The sequence below is a fragment of the Bos taurus genome, chromosome 2, assembly GCF_002263795.3.
Source record: "Bos taurus isolate L1 Dominette 01449 registration number 42190680 breed Hereford chromosome 2, ARS-UCD2.0, whole genome shotgun sequence".
Taxonomy (NCBI): domain Eukaryota; kingdom Metazoa; phylum Chordata; class Mammalia; order Artiodactyla; family Bovidae; genus Bos; species Bos taurus.
This window is the reverse complement of record NC_037329.1, coordinates 4,296,884-4,320,357: the sequence shown is the minus strand read 5'-3', so window position 1 is coordinate 4,320,357 and position 23,474 is coordinate 4,296,884. Positions and strand designations below refer to the sequence as shown.

The 23,474-nt window shown below is 39.9% G+C and overlaps 1 protein-coding gene across 2 annotated transcripts in view; it reads left to right on the top strand.

Annotated features, from left to right (window-relative positions):
• The window catches only part of UGGT1 (UDP-glucose glycoprotein glucosyltransferase 1), a 110,992-nt gene extending 88,106 nt beyond the window's left edge, over positions 1–22,886 (top strand). For both annotated transcript variants that reach the window (XM_005202234.5, XM_002685231.6), the window contains 12 exons: positions 1,657–1,815; positions 2,345–2,430; positions 4,192–4,276; positions 5,644–5,732; positions 6,188–6,292; positions 7,526–7,610; positions 8,619–8,801; positions 10,206–10,366; positions 11,530–11,644; positions 16,200–16,316; positions 16,739–16,907; positions 18,786–22,886. In XM_005202234.5, the coding sequence (XP_005202291.1) occupies positions 1,657–1,815; positions 2,345–2,430; positions 4,192–4,276; positions 5,644–5,732; positions 6,188–6,292; positions 7,526–7,610; positions 8,619–8,801; positions 10,206–10,366; positions 11,530–11,644; positions 16,200–16,316; positions 16,739–16,907; positions 18,786–18,811 (1,380 nt within the window). In that variant the 3' untranslated portion in view covers positions 18,812–22,886. The remainder of the gene's footprint in view (positions 1–1,656; positions 1,816–2,344; positions 2,431–4,191; positions 4,277–5,643; positions 5,733–6,187; positions 6,293–7,525; positions 7,611–8,618; positions 8,802–10,205; positions 10,367–11,529; positions 11,645–16,199; positions 16,317–16,738; positions 16,908–18,785) is intronic.
• Positions 22,887–23,474: the final 588 nt, after the last annotated feature.

Here is a 23,474-nt window from a genome sequence, read left to right as displayed (position 1 = left end):
GCTGATTCCTAGAATGTCAACGTTCACTCTTGTCATCTCCTGTTTGACCTCTTCCAATTTGCCTTGATTCATAGACCTAACATTCCAGGTTCCTATGCAGTATTGCTCTTTACAGCATCAGACCTTGCTTCTATCAGCAGTCACATCCACACCAGTTTTCAGTCTATCTCATTGATTTGCTGTGCATACTTCTCAGATATATTGTTTTTGCCATGATTTAGGAAGCTGTAGTGGATCAGCCCAGTAGCAGACCACCAAACAGTAATCATGACCTTTTCTGGTGCAAGTTTGGCTTTGGGAAGTACTTTGGAGCTTCTTCTTGGTCCACTCACTGAGCTAATCATCGCCAGTTGTCATATACAGCCCACTTTTTGTTGCATGCCACAATCCAATTGATAAATGGTTTGTTGTTGTTGTGTAGAGTGAGAGAAGAGGACACTTCAAAACGATGTTTTTTGATTTGCAGTCATGAGGTACCCACTTACTAAGCTTTTTCACCTTTCCAATTTTCTTCAAACGCCAAATGACTGTAGAAGAGTTGACACTGAGTTCTTTGACAACTTCTCATTGTTTGTAAGAGGATCAGCTTCTATGGTGGCTCTCAGTTGGTCGTTGTCAACTTCCAACGGCTGGCCACTAGGCTCCTCATCTTCAAGTCTCTTGTCTCCTTTGTAAAACTTCTTGAACCACCACTGAACTGTACATTCTTTAGCAGTTCTGGGCCAAATGCGTTGTTGATGTTATGAGTTGTCTCCACTGCTTTACAACCCATTTTGAACTCAAATAAGAAAATCGCTTGAATTTGCTTTTTGTCTAACATCATTTCCCTGATCTAAAAATAAACAGGAAGTAATAAGTCATTACCAAAAAAATAAGGTGAGAAATATGCATTAAAACAATGTATAATATAACTACATTTATTTAGAATATATTCTAATATCAAGCAACAGATTTCAACAGTGCAAAATTACAATTACTTTTGTGCCAACCTAATAGCTAAAGCCAAGCTGCCCTAAGATTTTGTAATTATACCATATTTTCTGCAAGGAATTAGCAATAATTTAGGCAGTTAGTTTTATGCCACTATGGAACCATTAAATATATCTGCGATATTTGCATTTAGAACAGCAGTATTTTCAGCTGTCTTCTAAAGGCCAAGATGAATTTTCATTTTTGTCAGATGTTTTTCTGAAATTTTATTTTATGTGATTTTTTCCCCAATACTACCTTCCTAGATTAACATCTTATCCTCTCCTCTGTACTTTTGGAATAACCTCCTTACTGTTTTTCTGTGTCCTTTTTCCTGCCTCTCCTTCCAACCCACCTGAGTTTCTAAAATTGTGTATGCTTGTTAACTACCAGCACAATCAAGATACCAGAGCATTTCCATCTCTCCAAAAAGTTTTCTCATGCCCCTTTGCGGGTAATCCTCTCCTTCCCCCCAGGCCACAGGCAGCAGCTGATCTTTTCGTCACTATAGTTTTACCTTTTCTTGAATTTTTTATGAATATGATTATATGATATATAGCTTTATGTCTGATTTCGTTCACTTTGCATAGTGCATTTGAGATTCATCTGTGTTGTTGCATGTATCACTAGACCGTTTCTTTTTATTGCTGAGTAGTCTCCAGGTGGTGATTTAATTTGGTATTGCAGGTGGATAGCGTCGTGGCTGCTGAGTATGAGCTGGAGTACCTGTTACTAGAAGGTCACTGCTATGACATCACCACCGGCCAGCCCCCCCGGGGACTGCAGTTTACATTAGGAACTTCAACCAAGCCAGTCATTGTGGATACCATTGTTATGGCTAACCTGGTAAATAACAGTACATCAAGGTGGCGATACTGAGTCACGTTAATTTGGGCCCTACACTTTATGACGGAGCGATTAGCATTCTGAACATGAGTGAGATTAAAGTTCATGATGGACTGAATTTGGTCAATTTAAAAATCATCAGTTTAGTTAAACTTGTAGATTGGAATCACATGGCATCTTAAAAGAAAGCATGCTAGAATATTTTGCTCTAACCAGACTGGCTCCTGAAAATGTGTTGCTTATGAGCCAATAGCCTTTTTCTTTTTTTAATTTTGTTGGAAATTTGAAGTATATTCACATATTACGTACTGCTTCTTCACTGAAGTACAGCTAAAGGACAGGCTTCTTGGCTTGACAGGCCTGTATTTCGCTAGTGTTTCTAATATGTGGGTTTTAAGAATTGCATTGGTTTAAGCATCTTATTTAAAATAAAGTTGACTGACATTTCAAAAAAGAAATAGCTGTCCCTCAGAAACAGCATTTTGATGTTTCCAAGAGAACTAAAATTTGTCTTGTCTTCTGGTCCTAGGGCTATTTTCAGTTAAAAGCCAACCCAGGAGCTTGGATTCTCAGACTAAGAAAGGGACGTTCTGAAGATATTTACAGAATCTACAGGTAGGATTAAATGATACAGGTGCATTTTTTCAGAATATTCTGCAGTATGAATCAGCTTGAATTGAATAGTACACTGGCAGTTAGGCAATTAGAATTTAATTTGTAATTGTATGTGCTTTTCCAGAAAATGAAATGTGGAAGAGCTGTTGGGGTATAATTGAACAGTAAGCAGTATAAATATTAGCAATATATGTAATCAAGTCTGGCTTCAGTCCCTCTTTTGTGCTAACTGTCCCAGCACCAAATCATTCTGTCAGCTGTGATGAAAACCATAGGCAGATGAGAAAGTGAGTCATTTTTAGGAAGGAGAAAAGAAATGAAGAACAGTTCAGACTTTTCAACCCAGGGTAGTATATTTGTGTACCCTGAGTGGGTTGCAGATTGGCCAGACATAGGTAGGCTTTGGTCTTAGAACCTTGGTGGGAGCACTTGTCTTTTTAGGTCTGAGAAAGCATGGAAGTACTCCCAGCATGTCTGTCAGTAGCCTGCTGTTTTGCTTTAAGGTTTGCTACAAGTGACTGTTGGTTTAAAAAAATTATACTGCCTTCTAAAGAGGTGTGGTCTAAATTCTGTTTAACACAATTTAAATTAGTCTTAAGCTATGTGAGAAGACGTCATGCCAGTTCATTTTGGGAATGATTTCCATTAGTTATTTGAAACCAACATCATGTTGTGTCCTCGTCTTAGCTTCATAGAATCTGATCTGACACACATGAAAGCAATGTGAATTTCTGCATATTTCTTACCAAGAAAATAGAAGATTTTTGTATTATAATTATATCTTCATTGTACATGGTAGGGTTTTCTCCAATAAATGTTTTCCCTAAATATGGTTTTAAAGAATTTTAGTACTGTCATTAAGAGCTTATCTGTTGTCTTTCTAAACCCCGTGCCATCTGTATGCCCTTTTCTTAGCCACTCTTCCCTCTAGGGTGTGTGGGCCTCTTTCCACCTAGCAGTTGAGGGCTCTCTTCCTTCTGTGCTTCCTGGGCTCTGGAATGTTCCATGCTCCCTATCAGAATCTCACCTTTGCCCATGAACTCTGCTCTCTGTTGGATGGAAGTGAATTCAGTGAATTCATATTTTATCATGGCTTTATATAATTAGCATCTTAAAAATTGGTGACTGGAAATTTTAGACATTATCGTTGATTAGGGAGGAAATACTCTCTTTAAATTTTCTCCTCTGCTCTGTCTGCTTGCAAACAGAGCTTGTTTTAGTTCTTCCTGCAGAGTATGGACGCTAGATTGAGTACATGGCCTGGACTTGGCTGTGTGCCTCCAGGAAGGACAGAGTTGAAGCCTTTACCAAACTCTGAAGTAGAGCTGTGTCTTGCTATGCGTAAAGTAATGCGTGCATCCGCACTCAGTCATGTCCGACTCTTTGCGACCCAGTGGACTGTAGCCTGCCAGGCCCCTGTGTCCATGGAGTTCCTAGGCAAGAATATTGGAGTGGGTTGCCATCATACTCTTGCCAGCACTGGGAGCCTCTCAGTGTATGGAAGATCATTCAGTGAGGGGCTCCAGAAGGAAATTTGGGCTGTGACCAGTTCACATGTTCAACACGTAAGGGTAGAGATTTTGACAAGTGCCTCTGTGTTGCTTGAAGGGGTTTTCTGCAGGTTGTGAGAAAATAATTTGTTCAGAAAAAACTCCTTTATGGTGAAAGATGGTGGAAAAATACATCAGATTGATGTAAGTCCATTTACTGCAACTTGAGAATTATGATTTGTGATACCTGCTTCCTTTCTTCTTTTCTAAGTCACGACGGTACAGATTCTCCACCCGATGCTGATGAAGTTGTTGTTGTTCTCAACAACTTCAAGAGCAAAATTATTAAAGTGAAGGTAAGTTTGGTATATTAAGGCAGCCACTCTATTTTAGTTGATAAAAGCAGCAGTAACTTGGTCTTTAGTAGCTGTTATATAAAAATATGTATCTTTAAACCAGCTCCAAACTATATGAGGTGATGGGATGTGTTAACTCCAGAAAAAGTGCTGTTATTATGGTGAAAAAGTCGCACAGCTGTGTCCTACTCTTTGTGATTCCATGGACTGCAGCCTGTCCCACTCCTCTGTCCATGGAATTCTCCAGGCAAGAGTACTGTAGTGGGTTGCCATTTCCTCCAAGAGATCTTCCCGACCCAGGGATCGAACCCAAGTATCCAGCATTGCAGGCAGATTTTTTACCAACTGAGCCACTAGGGAAGCCCGATCATTTCACAGTATAGAGCTGTACCAGGCCATCATGTCCTGCACTTTGAATTTACTCAGTGTTACTTGTCAGTTATATCTCAGTAAAGCTGAGGAGAAAGGAAAGAAACCCACCTAAGACTAATTCACCTTTGGGATTTTACTGTAGCCTTATAGCAATGCGGCTTGAAATGCAAAGCATATTTTGTAAATACAAGTTTGTGGCTTTCTTCAGCTGAGAGGTTGCGCCTTTTGGGTTATCTCATTGAGCAGTGCAGGTCTCATTTTACATGAAATGTTTTCATAGATACCGCTTTGTTTGTACAATCACAGTTCACATTATTTTTTGAGAACTGGGAAGAATGCCAATGAGAATTTCAGCAACAATAATAAATGGTGGTAGCCTTATTTAATTTCTTCTCACTTTTGCTTTCTGTTCTTAGAACTTTGAAATTCCTAGTGCATTATATTCAAATAAAAGATATTATGAGACAGTCATTATACTCTAAAATCTAAAGCAGGCCACACATGGTTGAGCAGAAAAATGATCCCTACGCTCTCGAGAAGTTTTAACCCCTCTTTGCACTAGTCAGTCCTAAAACAAGGCTGTCACGTGAGATGACTCCTTCTGGCAGCTGGAGCATGTGCGCACTGTACTCTTTGCCTAGAACTAGAGTTAGCTTGGTGAATGCATTTCTGTTTTTACTTAAACTGTAAGGTTCTTTGCCCGTTTTTCAAACTAGAGACAGTTATTATCTAGTTACAAGAGGTTGCTATCTCCTCATCAAGATTTTAATGTGGTATGATGAGCATAGTTCTGTTGAATGTGTCTGGACTCATTCAACAGAATTCAGCATTCATGTTCCTTTGAATGTGTCTGGACTCAGAGTATGTTATATCTGCTCGCAGGAGAATTCACTCTCTAGTGTGGTCAGTATTCAGTGAGCATCCCGTGAAGATCAGTTCAGTGCCTCCTCAACCCAGTAGGGAGAGTGAGATTCATCACATGTGACTGATTGCAGGTTCAGAAGAAGGCAGACATGGTGAATGAGGACTTGCTGAGCGATGGGACTAATGAGAATGAATCTGGATTTTGGGACTCCTTCAAATGGTAAATTGGCATCAGAAAGAAGTGATGTTTTTAAGGAAAAACTGAGATGTAAATGCCATCCCTCCCTTCTTTTGAATATAGTAATCCTGTCTGGGCTTTTCAGATTCTGCTCTGTGCATCCACTTGTGTGTAGAGTAGATGAGTGTTCCCTACTGAGTACTGAAAGAGGTTAGTGTCCCCTCATAGTGGAGTCCTTCTGTGCCTGACTTCCTAACTCCTGTCGGACCTTTCCTGCTCTTTGGAGAGTTGAGTGGTAACTGCTCAGTTAAATTTCCATTGTTTGTTTTGCATTCTAGTGGACTAGTCCAGTCTTCTCCTGAAGCTCCACAAGGCCCTCTGGGCAGCCTCCCTCTCTTTGTCCTGGTGGGAAGTACCATCTCCTTCCCCTCCCCTTAAAGGGCAACATGTCTGTACCAGCATTTCAAGTATTCTTGTTTTTACCTTCTTTATTGTAGGGGCTTTACAGGAGGACAGAAGACCGAGGAAGTGAAACAAGACAAAGATGACATAATTAATATTTTCTCCGTTGCATCTGGTCATCTCTATGAAAGATTTCTTCGGTTAGTCATGTTTGGTTATTTTAGTATATATGCATGAATTTGTCATATTGTTCATTAGGGAATACACGTTTTATGGGATTCTGCCCATTATACTTCTTTGGATTTGAGGCAGTCTGAGGATTGTGTATAGATGATTATATATTGTTTCGATTTGGCCAACCTCATGAAATGGACTATATAATATATAGTAAATGAATCTGTATAGCTATTATAAGGTTATAAACCTTTAAAACTACTGTATGCACATGATAAAGAGTGGCTTTTCATTGTCCACCAAACATTGCCAAGGATAGAGAATAGAGGTGGAACAGGGCCATGGACCTGCCTTCTGATGACTTGTAGGAATTTAGAGCTAGGAGGGATCTTAGTTGTGTTTTATAGACAGGCTGAGACTTGGAGGGTAGCGGGACTCGACTGAGGTCACATAGCCAGAGTGGAGGGGAGGCACAGGCTTGGCTGGTGAATGCAGCCGCCACCAGGGGGAAAGCCCTCAGGGGCGCCTTGTGGTCAGTGGTCAGGGGGGCTTGGCTATGAATATGCACCTTTGCCTGGCAGTGACTCTCCTAATGCCAAGGCTCTTTTTTACTTGTAATTTTCCACTACAAATCTAATATAGCAGATAATCAAGATGTCATTTTACTCATGTTTAGCTGTCATATTCCCAAGAAATATATCTGACCTAGAATTGTAATGTCAGATGTTAACAACCACTGAATTTAATTAAATTCCTTGACTCAAAATTTGTTTCTGTTTTCCAAGTAGGGAATCCTGAAGCTATGATCATTTGCCATCCCCTTCCCTCTGCCTAGTGTCCTCCCTGGCTGGGCTCCCCGATGTAGGCTGGGAGAGGCAGTGCTATTACACAGCTGCTAAGGCTTCACCGACTTTCTTTTTAGAGTGATGTAGTCATTAAACACAACCTCCGTGATTCATTTGTACCATAATTAATGTGTCAGTTCATAAAGGAGTTTATTTTAAGGTGTAACGTAATTAGAACACATGCCTTTATTAGTCTGGTGTATTTTTATAGGTGATAAGTACTTCTTTCTCATCCAGTGATGACTCTATAAAATGAATAAGTGCAAGTTTCCAATTTCCACTATTCAGGGTCTCTCTTTGCCTAACTGAGCCATTAGTTAGCTCTGCCATAAAGAACATTGAGTCTAGTGATTGATTTTGTTGAGATTAAAAAGATTTGAATGATTGTTATTATTGTTTGCTTTTGTTTGACAGCATAATGATGCTATCAGTACTGAAGAATACCAAGACTCCAGTGAAATTCTGGTTCTTGAAGAATTATTTGTCCCCCACGTTTAAGGTTTGTTCCTTAGGCTTTGAAAAGGAAAACATTCTTATTAAGGAGATATATACAGTGCAATATACTGTTTACTACTTCTACTTTATCTGTGTATTTAAAAATTTTTTCCTTTTATTAGGTTACTGTAATTCACCTGCATAATTATATGTTGATTATTCTTTCCCCTGTCTGTTCGGGGGGAATAGTTGTTATAAAACCGAGCATAGAATTATGACTTGGTTGAAGCTTAGATAACATAAGAGGAGAGTCTGTTTCTTCTGTTTTGATGAAGTAACATTTCTCAAGCATGAATGTCCTCATTTAATAAGAAAGCACAGTACTGGTTCCAGTGAGAAGGATGGTTTGTTCTGTTTTGAACAACTGTACCCAGTGATCTGTGGAAGTAATATATCATCTGTGCAAAGCAAAAACACACATGGAAAGTTTAGAAAGTTTTCTGCTTTGTTTTTATCAGTATTTGTCATGCAAATTGATTTATTTGCATCTTTTTCTTTGTTGTTCTGTAGAATTTATTAAGCAACTTTTAATATATTCAGTAATATCTCTCCTAGATAAATAATTCACTTCTGGTCCCCTAGGGTACTTATATTTAGAATCTGAAAGACTTGATGGCAGCAAACTTGTTCAGAGTATTTGGGTTTGCCATGTCATTCCCTGGATTAGACTTAGTGGTGAGAAAGGCTTAAAATCAAGCTCAAAAAAATGTTTTACTGAAATCAAGTTTAGACAAAGTCCATTTCTCTTAAACACACACACATAAATTAGTTATATAAAAGCCTTCACTTAAAGATTTCTGGTCATCTCATGTGTGATTAGAAATCATAAAAAATGGAGATTTGACAGAAAGTTTATATGTATTCTTTACGTAGTCACAAGTTAGTCAGGGTCACATTCCTTCATTAGACTGCTGATACAGTAAATGTGTTTTATTTGTGCCATATTTGTGGTTTGTTGCCTGACTTGTTTTTCTTAAAGTAAATGCTTGTTGTTCCCTGTGTCTGCAAATAGGAGTTTATACCTTATATGGCGGACAAATACAATTTTCAGTATGAGCTTGTCCAGTACAAGTGGCCCCGGTGGCTTCACCAGCAGACTGAGAAGCAGCGCATCATCTGGGGTTACAAGATCCTCTTCCTGGATGTGCTGTTTCCACTGGTTGTTGACAAGTTCCTGTTTGTGGATGCGGATCAGGTGAGCTCTCAAAGGCTGGGTTTCAGCAGTGCAAATTAAGGGCATTCGAGTTCCTTTTCCTTTTTAAATGATTTTATCTTTCCAATTGTGGAAAAATACACACTTATTTTACATTATTCAGAATATGTGAGTCTATTTGTAGAACAGCAGTGGCAACACAGACACTGAGAACAGACTTATGGACATGGCTGGGCAGCGGGGAGGAGAGGGTGGGGGGTATTGGAGAGATTAACAGGGAAACATACATTACCATATGCAAAACAGACAGCCTGTGGGAATTTGCTGTCTGACTCAGGGAACTCATACTGGGGCTGATAATAACCTAGAGGGTTGGGATGGGGAGGGAGGTGGGAGGGATGTTCAGGTAGGAGGAGACATGGGTAAACCTATGGCTGATTTATGTCGATGTTTGGTAGAAACCAGTGCAGTATTGTGAAGCAATTATCCTTCAATTAAAAAGAAAAAGAATATATGGAAAGGTATCACCAGATGTGATCACTTTTAGAGTTTGCGTTCAGTGTATCTCCTTTCATCTTTCCTCCTGTGCCTCTTTTGTGTAGTTGTGATCACATCATTTATGTAGTTTTGTATCTTAAATTTTACTCATGTAATATACAAGCTAAAATTGAAAAATTTGCCGGTTTAACAAAACACTGCTTGCTGTCATCTCGAGTCATTTGCCCCAAAGCTAGGAGTTATTGACGTGGGTAAGAGAGGGGGTTGGTGCCTGGCCTTGACCATATAGAACTCTTCAGATGGTCTTCCTGCTATCAGGAAGACAGCTGACTTAATTAAAAGGAACATACAAATTTTAGAGCATACACACTCAAAAAGTGTAAATATACTTCTGCCCTACAGCCTTTGCCTTTATCCTGAACTATCTAAAACCCGAGTTCCTCATCTGAGTGGAAGTGATGTAATGTGTGCAGAAGTCATTTGGACAAAAATCATCCAACTCTTGGGAATTCTGCCCCACCTGGCTCATTTATATCACAGGTGGCTCAACATGAAGCCTGCTTTCCTAGTTCTAGGATCACATTTCATCCTTGCTGAGCACTTACTGTGTGCCAGGCATCGTTTTCCATCTGTCATACACGAGTTCATGTGACCCTCCCAACAAGCCTGTGAGATGTCCAGTTTAGACCCAGAAACTGAGTCACAGAGAGGCAACACGGTGTGCGTCTGTTTTACTCCTGCCTTTTTTTGAATACTTAGAGTACTGTGTCCCAAGCACTGGGCTAATCATCTTACGTGCTGGAGAGGACAGTCAGTCAAGAAGCAGCCAGGCTTGAACTGGGATTGCTGCCTGTGCCACTGATCAGTCCCTGAGCTGCCCTCAGTATTTTTAGGAAACTGCTGTCTGCATGGGTGTTAAGCAAGTGACTGTGATCCTTTCTTCTTCAGATTGTACGAACAGATTTGAAAGAGCTAAGAGATTTCAATTTGGATGGTGCTCCTTATGGTTACACTCCTTTCTGTGACAGCCGCAGAGAGATGGATGGCTACAGGTTCTGGAAGTCAGGGTACTGGGCCAGTCACTTAGCTGGGCGAAAGTACCATATCAGGTAATGAGAATGTTATGGTTTGATTTTCATTTCCTTAAAATTAATTTTGTGTATTTAAAATTGTGAGTAGGTAATATGTTAATGTGGATCAAAAATAAGAACTATAAAAAATAAATAGTGAAAAGCTGCCCCATTCTGTCTACTTACTGTGTCTCCTAGAGTGTTTTAATTTTTAGGTAAAAAACTATGACTTCTTTTTTTACACAAAATATATCCTACCTTATTTACAGTTTGTGCTTTGCTTTTTTAACTTGATGTTTCTAGTAGACCTTACATCAACATGTAGAGAGAGACCTTTTTCCTTTTTGTATCAACATATTATTCCAGTACATGTATCACTGTGGTCTTGCTATGACACACAACGTTATTTGTTGTTGTTTAGTCACTAAGTTGTGTCTGACTCTTAAGACCCCATGGACTGTAGCCTGCTCCTCTATCCATGGGATTTCCCAGGCCAGAATACTGGGGTGGGTTGCCATTTCCTTCTCTGGCAGATCTTCCCAGTCCAGGGATCGAACGCTCATCTCCTGCGTTGGCAGGCGGGTTCTTTACCACTGAGCCACCAGTTAAACACACAATTTCCTATATTTCAAATATACCTATAGAATAGATTCCTGAAACTCCTAGGTGAAACAGTGTGTGTATTTGTTGTACATCTGTTGTTTCTGTATATTATCTTCTCTGAGAAAAGTGTGATTTGGACAGTAGGGAAACCTGTGGGAAGCAACATATATAGAGAGAAATATTGGGATGTTGGTGATTAAGTATTGTACTGTATGCCCTTGATCCGAAGGAACTATAACACTTGGTTTTTTCCTGTGTAACATTTAAGATATCATCAGGATATCTTTGACTAATGATTATCAATTACTATAGTTTTTATTATCAAACCTGCTGACATTTGCTAGAAACTTCTTTTGCCAGAGATTATTTCCTTTGGAACAGTGACAGAATGAGCTTGTGGTACCAGAATATGGGTTTTGTAATCACTTCCTGAGCATCTTTGAAGTGGTACATACTGACTGTGAGCTCTACTGAAGAGCCTCAGCTTACCTTTTCCACGAGAAACCAGAATGTTAGCCTAGTGATCTGTTCCATTCATCAGTGGGGTTACTTTTTCTGCCATAATCCATGGTTATAACAAGTGGATTTTCTCTATCCAGTGCACTGTATGTTGTGGATCTGAAGAAGTTTAGGAAAATAGCAGCTGGTGACAGACTCAGGGGCCAGTACCAAGGTCTGAGTCAGGATCCTAACAGCCTTTCAAATCTTGATCAAGTAAGTGGCCACTTTTTTTGGTTAACAGTTTTGGTGATGGGTGTACAATGTTGTGTCAGAAAATGAAATAGTATTTGCTTCTCATTTCTCTCTGTTGAGATAGTGTTTTGTTTTTTTGTGGAAAGGAATTTGTGTTTATTGGGGGGGTGTGTGATTTTTATTTGCCCTTAAGAGAGGACATAGTGGTAAAAAATATGATAGGCCTGATGTCGGTTTGGGGAGGGAGATGGAAGGAGGGCACTGCCATATCTTCTCATTTTGTGCCCAGCTAAGCTGATAAATTTGTTTCTCTGCCTGCTAGGGTCAGTTTGTTTCTCTTCTTTAGGAACCAACTATCACAGCACAGGATATAGTATTATTATTTCTCTTTTTTCTATATCAAAAACCATGGTGTTTTTTTAAGAAGTTTAGCTGAATCACTATTTATTAATGCTAAACATTTTTTAGAGATGAGATTGTAGTTTGTGCTTTTGGTACATAGTTTCACATACTTTGTTTTGCTTAAGTCTGCTTTAAACATTTTTCAACCTTTATTATGATATTTAGCACCTATAAATAAGAGTGTACAAAACAAAATATGTAAATACATATTCATATGCATCAATGAAGTACCACACAGCACACACCCATGTACTGCCATCCAGTTTAGGAAATTCAACATTCTTCCAACTCAAAAGCCACCCTCTTCTGCAACAGCATCCTAGCTTTTGTGGTAATCATTCCATGGCTTTTCTGTGTTGAGTAACTACTTACACATGTGTCCTTAAACACTATAGTTTTGCCTGTTTTTTTCCCCTGCCTGTCTCAGTGGGATTATACAAGGTGTACTCTTTTGAGTCTAACTTCTTTTGCTTAACATTATGTTAATGAAATTCATCCATGTTGCTGTATGAAATGGTACTGTTTTGTTTATTATAAATTTGGATTGTTTTCCATTGTTGTCTTCCATGGATACTGCTGCTGTGATCAGTTATACATGTCTTGGTTGATGCAAGACATTTGATGTACATGCAAATACATGTACACATATTGCAGTTGTGTATACAACTACAAGTTGAATTGCTGAACCATCAGATGGGTGGATCTTTATCTTTATTAGATAATCCCAAACAGTTTCCAAAGTAGTTCTGATTTATACTCCCATCAGCAGTGCAAGGATTCCTGATGCTCTGTGTTTTGAGTAATACTTATTGTTAATCGAATTGATAAGATATGAGCTAGCATCCCATGTGGCTTTCAACTGGAGAGTTTCATCTGTTTATATTTAATGTAATTATTAGTGAGGTGGGATTTACATCTGCCAGTTTCTTGTTTTCTATGTATCTTTTGTGTTTCTCAGTTCCTACATTACTGCCTTCGTTCATAGATGTTTGAATTCCCCTCTTGTTTCTTTCACTGTATACGTGGAGATTTTCTGGGTTTTTGTTTGTTTGTTCTAGCCCTGTTGCTCTAGTCTGAGAAAGTATTCTGTATGATTTTAGGCATTTAAAATCTGTTGAGCTTTGCTTTTTGATCCAGATATGGTCAGTTTTGGTAGACATTTCATCTGGTTTTATACCCTGCAGATGTTAGATGTGATGCTTTTCTTTGTATGTCCAGTAGGTGAGGTTTAGTGATAATGTTGTTACTGAGTCCAAGCGCAGTCTGCTTGCTGCATGAGAAGGCAATAAATTGAGAGATGAGGTGTTGAATCAAGGAATAGCAACTTTATTTGGAGACCTGGGTGTCCAAGAAGATGGTGGACAGGAGTCCTAGAGTACTATCTTATTGGGGATGCTAGTTTCTTTTATAAAACAGAGAGAGGCTGGAGGTGAGGAAGTAAAGTGAAGAGGCTGGAAGTCTTGCAAAATATCTCCTGGTTTGGCCAGCCTCTGGGAGGGGATGTGTTGATTTCTTCTTTCCTGCAGCCATTCACAGGTGGACAAGATCAACATGTTTCTCTAAGCTGAACAAAACCCCTTGAGTTTACCTTTCAGGCCGAGGGACAGGGTTCCCCAAGGCAGGCCATTATGTATGCTTGTTACTATAGAAAGCATCCTTTTAGTGATTTAGAAAGCATCCTCTAGTGATGACAAAAGCAACAGAAAGCATAAGGTAGAGAAACAGATCCAACAGAGTCAGCTTTTGTTCTTTCCTGTTACATTCTGTGTGTTTTGTCTGTTTTTCTATTAGAGGCAATTATGTTAAAATCTCTTTCCATAAAGTGAAATCTTATCTTTAGTTTTGTCAAATTTTGCTTGATGTACTTAGAGACTATATTGTTCATTGCCTAAAAACTTAGAAGTCATATATATTTCTGACAAATTAACTTTTTATTATTTCTGTTGACGCTTTTTGGGCAGGGGCTTGAAGCGTGCTTCATCTAATATTAGTATAGCTACACTGGTTTTCCTTTTAGTTAGTGTTTCATGGTGTATTTTTTATCCTTCTGTTTTCAATAGTTCTTAATCCTATGTTTTAGTTCTGTTTCCTATAAAGAGCTTATATTGGTTTGTTTTTTCATTTGGTGTGACCATCATTTAATTTGAACATTAATACGCTGATAGTAAATGTAATCACCAACAAGTTTGGCTTTTCCACAGTCCCCTTGCTTATGCCATATGTCCTGTGTGTCTTTTTTTTCCTTAGTTTCTTTCCAAATGATCGAGAGTTTTTAATAATTCTATTTCCCTCTATACAGTTTTAAATAATTTTTTAATGATTAGCCTAGAGGTAACAGCATGCATTTCTGACTTTGCAAAGGCTAATATTAAATAGTGTTTTACCCAGCTACTGGACAGTGCAAAGACATTAGAACAGTTCTTCTCAAATTTTAGCATAATAAAAAAAAAAAATCACCTGAAGAACTTACTAAAGCACTAATCTTTGGGCCTCAATCCTCCACAGGCTGATTTAGTAGGTATTGGGTTGGACCTAAGAATCTACATTCTGAGCAAACTCTGTGCTCCAAGTCCACATACTACATTTTGAGTAGCATTGTCTTAGACCTCATTAACTCCGTTTATCCATTGTTCAGATCAAGTAATATTTCATTGTATGTGTATACTACATTTTGTTTGGCTATTCACCTGCTGGTGGACATTTGGCTTATTTCCATCTTTTGACTGTTGTAAATAATGCCTCTATGAACATTGGTGTGCAAGTATCTCTTTGAGTCCCTGCTTTCAGTTCTTATGTGTGTATACCCATAAGTGAAATTATTGGATCATATTGGTTGTTTGTGTCTTTGGACAATAGAACATTTTATTATTAATGTGTCAAACTCAAAAGTTTTACTAAGAAAAAAGCTTCAAAGCATAGAGTACAGTTGGCTTCAGAAAACATGTGGGCTTCATCTCCCTGGGATCAAGCCTCAGTTGACAAGGTGAATGTAGAGCTTCCTTTTTGGCTTCAGAAAACATGTGGGCTTCATCTCCCTGGGATCAAGCCTCAGTTGACAAGGTGAATGTAGAGCTTCCTTTAAGCAAAACTTTGACATTACAAGAGCCACATTCAGTGCTTAATTGGCTTTTAGAAGGCAGTGCTGTTTTTCTTAGAAATGCCCTCAGGAAGGGAAGTGTGTTGTTGCTGTTCAGTTGCTAGGTCATGTCCAACTCTCCTGACCCTGTCAACTGCAGCAGGCCAGGTTCCCCCGTCCTTCACTATGTCCTTCACTATCTCCTGGAGTTTGCTCTAATTCATGTCCGTTGGTGTTATCTAATCATCTCATCTGCCACCAGCCACTTCTCCTTTTGCCTTTAAATCTTTCCCAGAATCAGGGTCTTTTCTAATGAGTTGGCTCTTTGAATCAGGTGGCCAAAGTATTGGAGCTTCAGCTTCAGCATTAGTCTTTCTAATGAGTAATCCGGGTTGACTTACTTTAGGATTGACTGGTTTGATCTCCTTGCAGTCCAGGGGATTCTCAGGAGTCTTTTACAGTACCACAATTTGAAAGGATCAATTCTTCAACGCTCAGCCTTATGGTCCAACTCTCACATCCATACATGACTACTGGAAAAACCATAGCTTTAACTATGTATATGGTTCTTTGTCAGCAAAGCAGTGTCTCTGCTTTTTCATTTGCTGTCTAGGTTTTTCATAGCTTTCCTTCCAAGGAGAAAGCAGACTATTTGTGAGTATTAGCCTAAAGTTTTTCAGGTGCTTCTTATGGGTAGGTGTTTTATGGATCATCTAAACTTTGGTTTTTAAAAACACCATCAATAAATACTGTAGGTACTTTACAGTTTTTGCTAAGGACTCTCTCTGTTTTAAAATTTTGTGATTGGCATGTGATATGTAATGAGCAGCTAATTTGCTGTTCATTTAAATTTCCCCTAGCACTTTATTTCTAAATATTCTGTTTTGTATTTTATTGAAGCATAGTTGATTTACAATGTTGTGTTAATTTCTGCTATACAGCAAGGTGATTCAGATATAATATATGTTCTTATTCATGTTTTTCCATTATGTTTTATAATAAGATATTGAATATAGTTCCCTGTGCTCTATAGTAGGACCTTGTTGTTTATTCTCCTAGAACTTCAGATTGTTGTGTTCTGTCTTCTCTACTGAATAGGATTTGCCCAATAACATGATCCATCAGGTGCCAATTAAATCACTCCCTCAAGAATGGCTTTGGTGTGAAACGTGGTGTGATGATGCCTCTAAGAAAAGGGCAAAAACAATTGATTTGGTAAGTTGTCTGTGGCTCTTTTCTGCATTCAGTCCAGTCTGATGTATAGCTAGATAATTTGGTCTTTCTCTGTAATTGTGTAGTTCAGGGGTTGGAGGACTTCTTACAGTAACCTCAGCAGGAAGGCAAGTCCTCTGTTGTCTAATGGGGCTGTGTTCACTATTTAGAATCCATGAAGGTACCATTTGTCTTCCAGATCACTCTGTGCCTTGTTTTTCTGAATGGACTTTCTCTTTCTGCCTTCCAGTACTGCTCCACGACTTCTTTGCAGAAGCTTTGTACAGCCCCGACCACATTGCTTCTCATGTCATTGTTCTTTTTGTCCAGTTAGGACCGACAACCCAAGAATAGAAACACCTCTGAATGCTATGTAGTATACCCTTCCTTAACTCGGTTGAAGTACGTTATTTTGATTTTCACAGTGTAATAATCCAATGACCAAAGAGCCCAAGCTGGAGGCCGCTGTTCGAATTGTCCCAGAGTGGCAGGACTATGATCAGGAGATCAAACAGCTACAGCACCGCTTTCAGGAGGAGAAGGAAATGGGAGCACTGTATAGAGACAAGACAGCAAAGGAGGCAAGCCGAGAAGGTATGTACAGATCTTTGGCTTTAGGTAGGTGCTTCTTGGCCTGTCTGATTTCTGTTGCAGGAACAGAATCTTGTAAGAACAGGAAGAATCAGTTATTCAGTCTTCCATCGTGACATCTGATAGTCTATATTTTTCACTTTGCTTATTCAGTTGGACTTCTAGACAGTATTTATTAATGTAATTGCTGCCTTTCTTTCTTCCTTTTTTTTTTCTTTCTCCCATCCTTCTTCTTCTCTTCCTCCCTCCCTTCCATCCTTCCTTCTTTTGTTTTCTTTCTTTTTTTGAAGAAAGAGTGCTTTGTGATTATTATTGTTTAGGTTTATGAGTTTTGTGATACATGACATACACTGGTTTCTCTACTTTGTGTACATTTTGAGTGGTAGCCAGTCTAAAAAATTGTTAGAATACAAAAAGTGACTTTATATAAACCTTTAGTAAGATTTACTCTGGATTTTAATTTATTCAGCTCAAAACTAATTCTAAAAAAGCAATTATAGAAATGGATCTTGAGTGTTTCACCTAAATATCCTGAAGACTATGCCATGATATTAAAATCACAGCTGAAATGTTGGACATTCACCATAAAAATAATTAAATTCATCAGTAAAACATAAAGATTTTCATAAATAAATGTGTAAAGAATGTAGACATGCTGTTTAAATAAGATAGAAAACACAAATAATAAATGAATTTGAAGAAACAGTAATCAAATTAAAGGACTCTAGCATTACTATTCGGAGAAGGCAATGGCACCCCACTCCAGTATTCTTGCCTGGAGAATCCCATGGACGGAGGAGCCTGGTGGGCTGCAGTTCATGGGGTCCCTAGGAGTCGGACACAACTGAGCGACTTCACTTTCACTTTTCACTTCCATGAATTAGAGAAGGAAATGGCAACCCACTCCAGTGTTCTTGCCTGGAGAATCCCAGGGACGGGGGAGCCTGGTGGGCTGCTGTCTATGGGGTCGCACAGAGTCGGTCACGACTGAAGTGACGCAGCAGCAGCATTACTAAAAGAGTGTACATGCTTGTAATGCCAGGTTTCTCTGGTGGCTCAGATGGTAAAAAATCTACCTGCAATGTAGGAGACCCAGGTTTGATCCCTAGGTCAGGAAGATAACTTGGAGAAGGGAATGGCTGCCCACTCCACCGTTCTTGCCTGGAGAATGCCAGGGACCAGGGCAGGCTGCAGACCATAGGGTCATAAAGAGTTGGACATGATGGATCAACTAACACTTTAACTTTTGGTGATTATTCCATTTGTTGGGGAAGATGGTGGTGAAACTCTACTGGGTGAATCTTGTTGAAGCTGTGTGCATTAGAAAAATCCTTGTTAAAAGGCAGTAAATCAATCATCAGGATTCATTTAAATTTTATATCCTCAATAATTCCTCTCTTGAGAATTTACCTTGGAAGAAATACTTCAATACAATAAAGAAGTTATATACATGGAGAAATTTATTTAATATCATTTATTTTTTTAAAGGCATTGGAAAACAGTTTAAACACCCAAGACTAGAAAATGGTAAATTACACTGCTATAGAGGAAAATGTATACGTTATTAAGTGAAAAAAGAAGAATCCTGACTAAATATATGTGCATTTTTACTAGAAGTAAATATTGTACTTGTGAAAACAATTTAGAGGGAGTAGGGGTATACAGTTAGTTTCAGTGTTCTTGAAAATGAAAATGTATTATTTGTTTTTGCTTTCAAAATATGACACAAACACATTAAACCAAAGCTCCTAAAAATTTAAAAAGAGAGATACAGTGGAGGTGGGGCACAAATAATAGGTTTCAGTAGCAGAATATGCCCAGTCTGTACTTTATAACTTGATAGTGATCCGTTTTTTCTCCACTTGCTCTCCTTTTCCATAGGACCTCAGACACATGAGGAATTATGATCTCCACGGAGGATAGGAAATTATACCATTTGAAAAACACTTTTTATATTAAATGCTAGTTTTTTCCAATTTGTCTATACAACTGCTGATGAACCGACTGGGCATGCCGCCCTGTTCATCCTGACTCCCGCACGCTGGCAGCTCTGGATCTCTGGAGTTAAGGCTTTCTACTAGATTCGAACCTCAAAGGAAGACAAGAAACTGATCTTTGGGGGACTCTATGAAGAGCAGGCCTCTCACCAGAAGAGAAGATGGCAAAAGCAACTGGAAGAGAAACAAGCGCACATGTGCTGCAGTGTCTTAAGAGGCCACTAGCCGGAGCCGCCGGGTCCTCCGTACCTCAGTCCACGGGGAGGGGCGGCGGAGCTCCTTGCAGCGGGGGCCACCCTTCCGGGCGGATAGTGGGTGGGGCGGCGCCCATGCGAGCCTCTCCGGGTTTGCGCCAGTGGGCCCCTGTGCCCTTCCCCAGCATCAGGTTCATTGTTAAATTGAAACCCAATGAACAATCATGTGTCTTCAGGCTAAGCTCGGGGCAAATTAATTTGGGGAGAGGACGAGGGGAGGAGGGGGTGGGTTGGGGTGAGGGTAGGGAAAATAGCAGCAGTAGGAGGGCTCTGGAATGTTGGGGGAGGGGTCATGAGGAAAACCAGAAATTGGCCTTTCTCTTTTATAAACCGTCAGAACCATTGTGACTAATATGAAATGAAGACATTATTCTTATTCTGCACCCAGCCCCAGTGAACTTTTTAAGTAATTGTTTTGTAAGCAATTTTTGTATTTGCAAAAGTCTTTGCTTTCTCTTCCCACTTTCTTACAGGAAGTCTGTTATTTCCTTATTGGATACAGCCATAGTAAGCCTCTCTAGTGATCCACCTTGAGGGGTTCAGAACTCCCTCAGGAAGGTCACCACATCATTTACCCGCTGCTTCTCTGCAGAATTTTTGTCTCTCAGACCCAGGGGAAGTTGGCTTTGTCTTTTCTCTACAAAAGACTCCCAGATCTGAGACCAGGAGAGATTTTGATTGTGTAACTCATGTTTTTATAAATACACCGTTCTGTAGTTCTTTCAGTTTAAGCCAGCAGACGTTGCCAGCCTTCCCCTCGTTCTGCCTCTACAGAGTTGCTTCTTGAAGTAAGAAGGACTCATGAGTCATGGCTTTTTGTGTCGTTAGCAACCCGGAACAGCCCTTGCACAGCAGCCTTTCCTACTGGGTGGGCAGTGCTGGGAGGCACCCAGAGGAGTCTTCCGGTTGTGTGAAACTGCAGGTCCTGCTCCCCGTCTGCCCAGGCTGCAAGCTACAGCTGCAGAGCACTCCATAGACTCCTTCCAGGGTCTTAGGACAAATATCAAATAATTAATTTTTTTCCATATTCATATGCAAGCATTAGTTCAGGAGTCTGTAAGTCTGAAGGAGCTTTTGAGTTTGCTTTTGTAAAAACTGGGGAGGAGGGACTTGTAGATAAATTGATCCAAGACTTAAAAAGGTCCCTTAGAGTTATTGCTGTTGACAAAGGCGGTAGTGTGATCTATCCCCCCACCCCCACCCCCCAACACTGCTCCTCTACTGGTCAGAGCAGCTAAAGGGATAGAATCAATGAGGATGAAAGACATTTGCTCAGCTTCATCTGAGGTTTAATTAAGTCTTCCGAGAAGCTGCTGTCGCCACCACTTGTGTCTATAAACCATGGGCACAGTGGTGCTTTTTTCCAGTTTATTTTCTGGGATATTGAGCAGGAAATAACTAAAAAGTCACTGGGATATGCTTTCTAAATGCTGGTTCCCCTGGGTCATGGAATAGGGCACCTTTCCACCTCTTTATGCCTGGTCTCTCATGCGTATTCTGTATGAGGAAGGTGCAGTGTGAAATCTATTCTCTGTTCAGTGTGTATTCTCATTGCCCCTTAGCACCCTGGATTTAAGTCTCTAAATATGCAAGCCCCAGCCTGCTTCTGAGATGGCCTCAGACCCTCCTCCTCATGCCAGGAATTCTTGGTTCATGTGGCATAAGATCTTCCAAAACGAATCTCTAGCACCCTAGGAAATGATGCTGCCACAAAAATTTGGTCTTGGTCAGCTTTGTCTGCTGTTTCTACTGTGTGAAAGCAAATTGTGACTGAAAAGATTGGTAGATTTTTTTTCTAAGAAACATGAATTGATTTCATTGAAAAGTTGAAGCTTCTGGAAACTGTTCACAGTGTGTTGTTTTTAACCATCATGTATATGTAATGAATCTTTTTCTTTCATCATGCCATAATAGAAAACTTGTCTTAATCAGTGCCAGAGTGATATGAAATAACGTGACATGTCAGAATGAAATGCAACAGTGTGACTTTTTGTGTTCTGTGAACAGTGATATTTGATTGAGGTCAAAATGCATGTAACACAATCTGCTGTTGGGGCTGTGGGGACATGCCTGTGTTTTGTTTTAAAATTGTCCTCTGTACGTAGCACATTGAGGATGATGGTGTGTTAGTTTTCCATACAATTGATAAAGTGTTGAATCTCTCACAATGCATTTCAGATTGCACACGCATCTGGTAAGCCCATGTATTTTGTGAACTCAGCTCTCTGGAGAGAGCAAAGGTTTTATAAACATTAAGAAGCAGTTCCAAGAATGGAGCTTAATTTCCTCTGCTGTCCTCACGACTTCCTATTACGAACCTTCTTAAGATTCTGATGGAGTAAACAATGATTATCTGGTTGCAGAGTCCCTGATGGCCAGGGACAGCAGTGCAGCTTCCAGAAGAGACTGGGAGGAAGGAAAACCCATTCCCTTTGGCTGGGAGTTACACCATACTGCCACTGTGACCTGGAGCTGGCCAGATACCACCCTCAAAACGAGTACGATTCCCCTTCCCCCACACCTGCTTCATGAGTAAATTTAGGTACTTGAAAGCAGTTTTTTCCCCCCTACGATTGTCATGAATGGTTAAAAGAAGTGATTCAGCGCAAGAGTTCCAAGGGAACATCTAGTGTGTTTTTCTGGATAAAATGATGTTAGTGCTGGAGTATCAAATTTCATGGAACTATTAAAGTTTTTGTAAAGCTATGTAATGGAAGATTTCTCTTGGTAACAACAAATGGAGGGTGCATTGTGTGCAAAGTTATTTAAATTTATATTCCATTGTGTAATTTTAATAGTTTTTTAAATACTTTATTTTATGGGGACATTTTTGTGGGTTAATCAACTTGAATATTGCTGTTAAGTGTCTAGTCTGGTGGGATAAACTTTTTAATTTAAATTTCTGTTTTCTCAGTCTTGACATAGTGAGGAAAGACCTTTAACCTGACAGAGTTCACCACATGTAGACATCGTTAACTCAGGTTGTCATTGCCATTTCAGAGTATCTGGAGGATACCAGTTCCTCTTTTATTATTTGGTCTTTGAGCTCTCAACCTAATGCAGAAATGACTTTTCTGGGTGGCGATGAGTCCGTGCCCTGACTGGAGGATCTCTCCCTGTCAGGGTGTCATGAGTGCTGACAGTTTTTAAAAAACAAATCAGGAAATCAGCTTCCGAGGTAGTCCAGAAGTGAGGCCATCTCCTGAGCCCTTTCCAGTTACCTCACAGCACAGAGGCCAAATGTGGCAGATTTAAGTAGGACATGAGTTAGGGTATGAACCAGGGCCTTCATCCCACCTGTAATTTATGCATCGCCTTACTTGTCACCTTTTAGATTTCCTCAGAGAAATGGGTATAATTCCTCTTTAAAATGAAAATAGCAAAATACAGTAACCTAAGGTCAACAATTTGAGACAAGAATATGAAGTACCATGTTTTCCAGTCACTTGTTTTTGGTAATAATAAGGTAAACATGGAAAAACAAAGTAAAATATTAGAATTTTTAAAGAAACTATGTACTTTAAAAAAACCCTTTGCAACTCTTGTGTTTTACTGTAATCATGTTCTATGAAATGCACCATAGGTTTGGGTGCTGCCCCTTGCTTTGGAGCAAGCACTGGGGCGCTAAGTGTCTGCAGAGCCCTCTGCGCCGGAAATGAACTGAGAATGAATTTCTGGTACTGTAATGAAAATAAGGTCAACACAATAAACTTTTCCTTCTCTTCTTTAAAGCCCCCTGGTCTGTCATTCAGTTCTTCGGTCTAGGAAGAGTAGATGGTTAGAGCTCAGAGTTCCACGCCTTCATCTGACACATGCAGCAGGCCTGGACAGGAGGAAGAACTTTACCTGAACATCCTGTCTAGTGAGGAGCTGGGTCCAGGTGCAGCCGATTCTTTCGGTTCTCAGGAGAACGTTTAGGCCTTTTCTAGGTCCCAGACTTCGGGGAACTGCTTCAGGCAGGATCTGGCAGGCAAGCTACCCCAGAAGCACTAACCATAACAGGAAGGATGTCAGGGCCTTTGTTCATTTTGGAAATTCTCCGAACTACTCTGGGGCTGGATTTAAGGTTGAAGATACAGTTCCCGCTTTTCAGGTGCTCACTGGGCACTGCAGGCTGGTGTAACGAGAGCTGTTGCAGAAGTGGAGGCTGGGGAGGGGCCCTTGTGACTGTGAGAACAGCGAAGAGCACCTGAGGTGGAGGAGGGGTTCGGTGGCCAGGAAAAGCCTATACAAGGAGATGGCGCTTAAACTGAAGCTTGAGGAACAGTAGCGTTACCCACAGAGAATGAGGGAGATGGGGATACAGGGAGGAGTGAGAG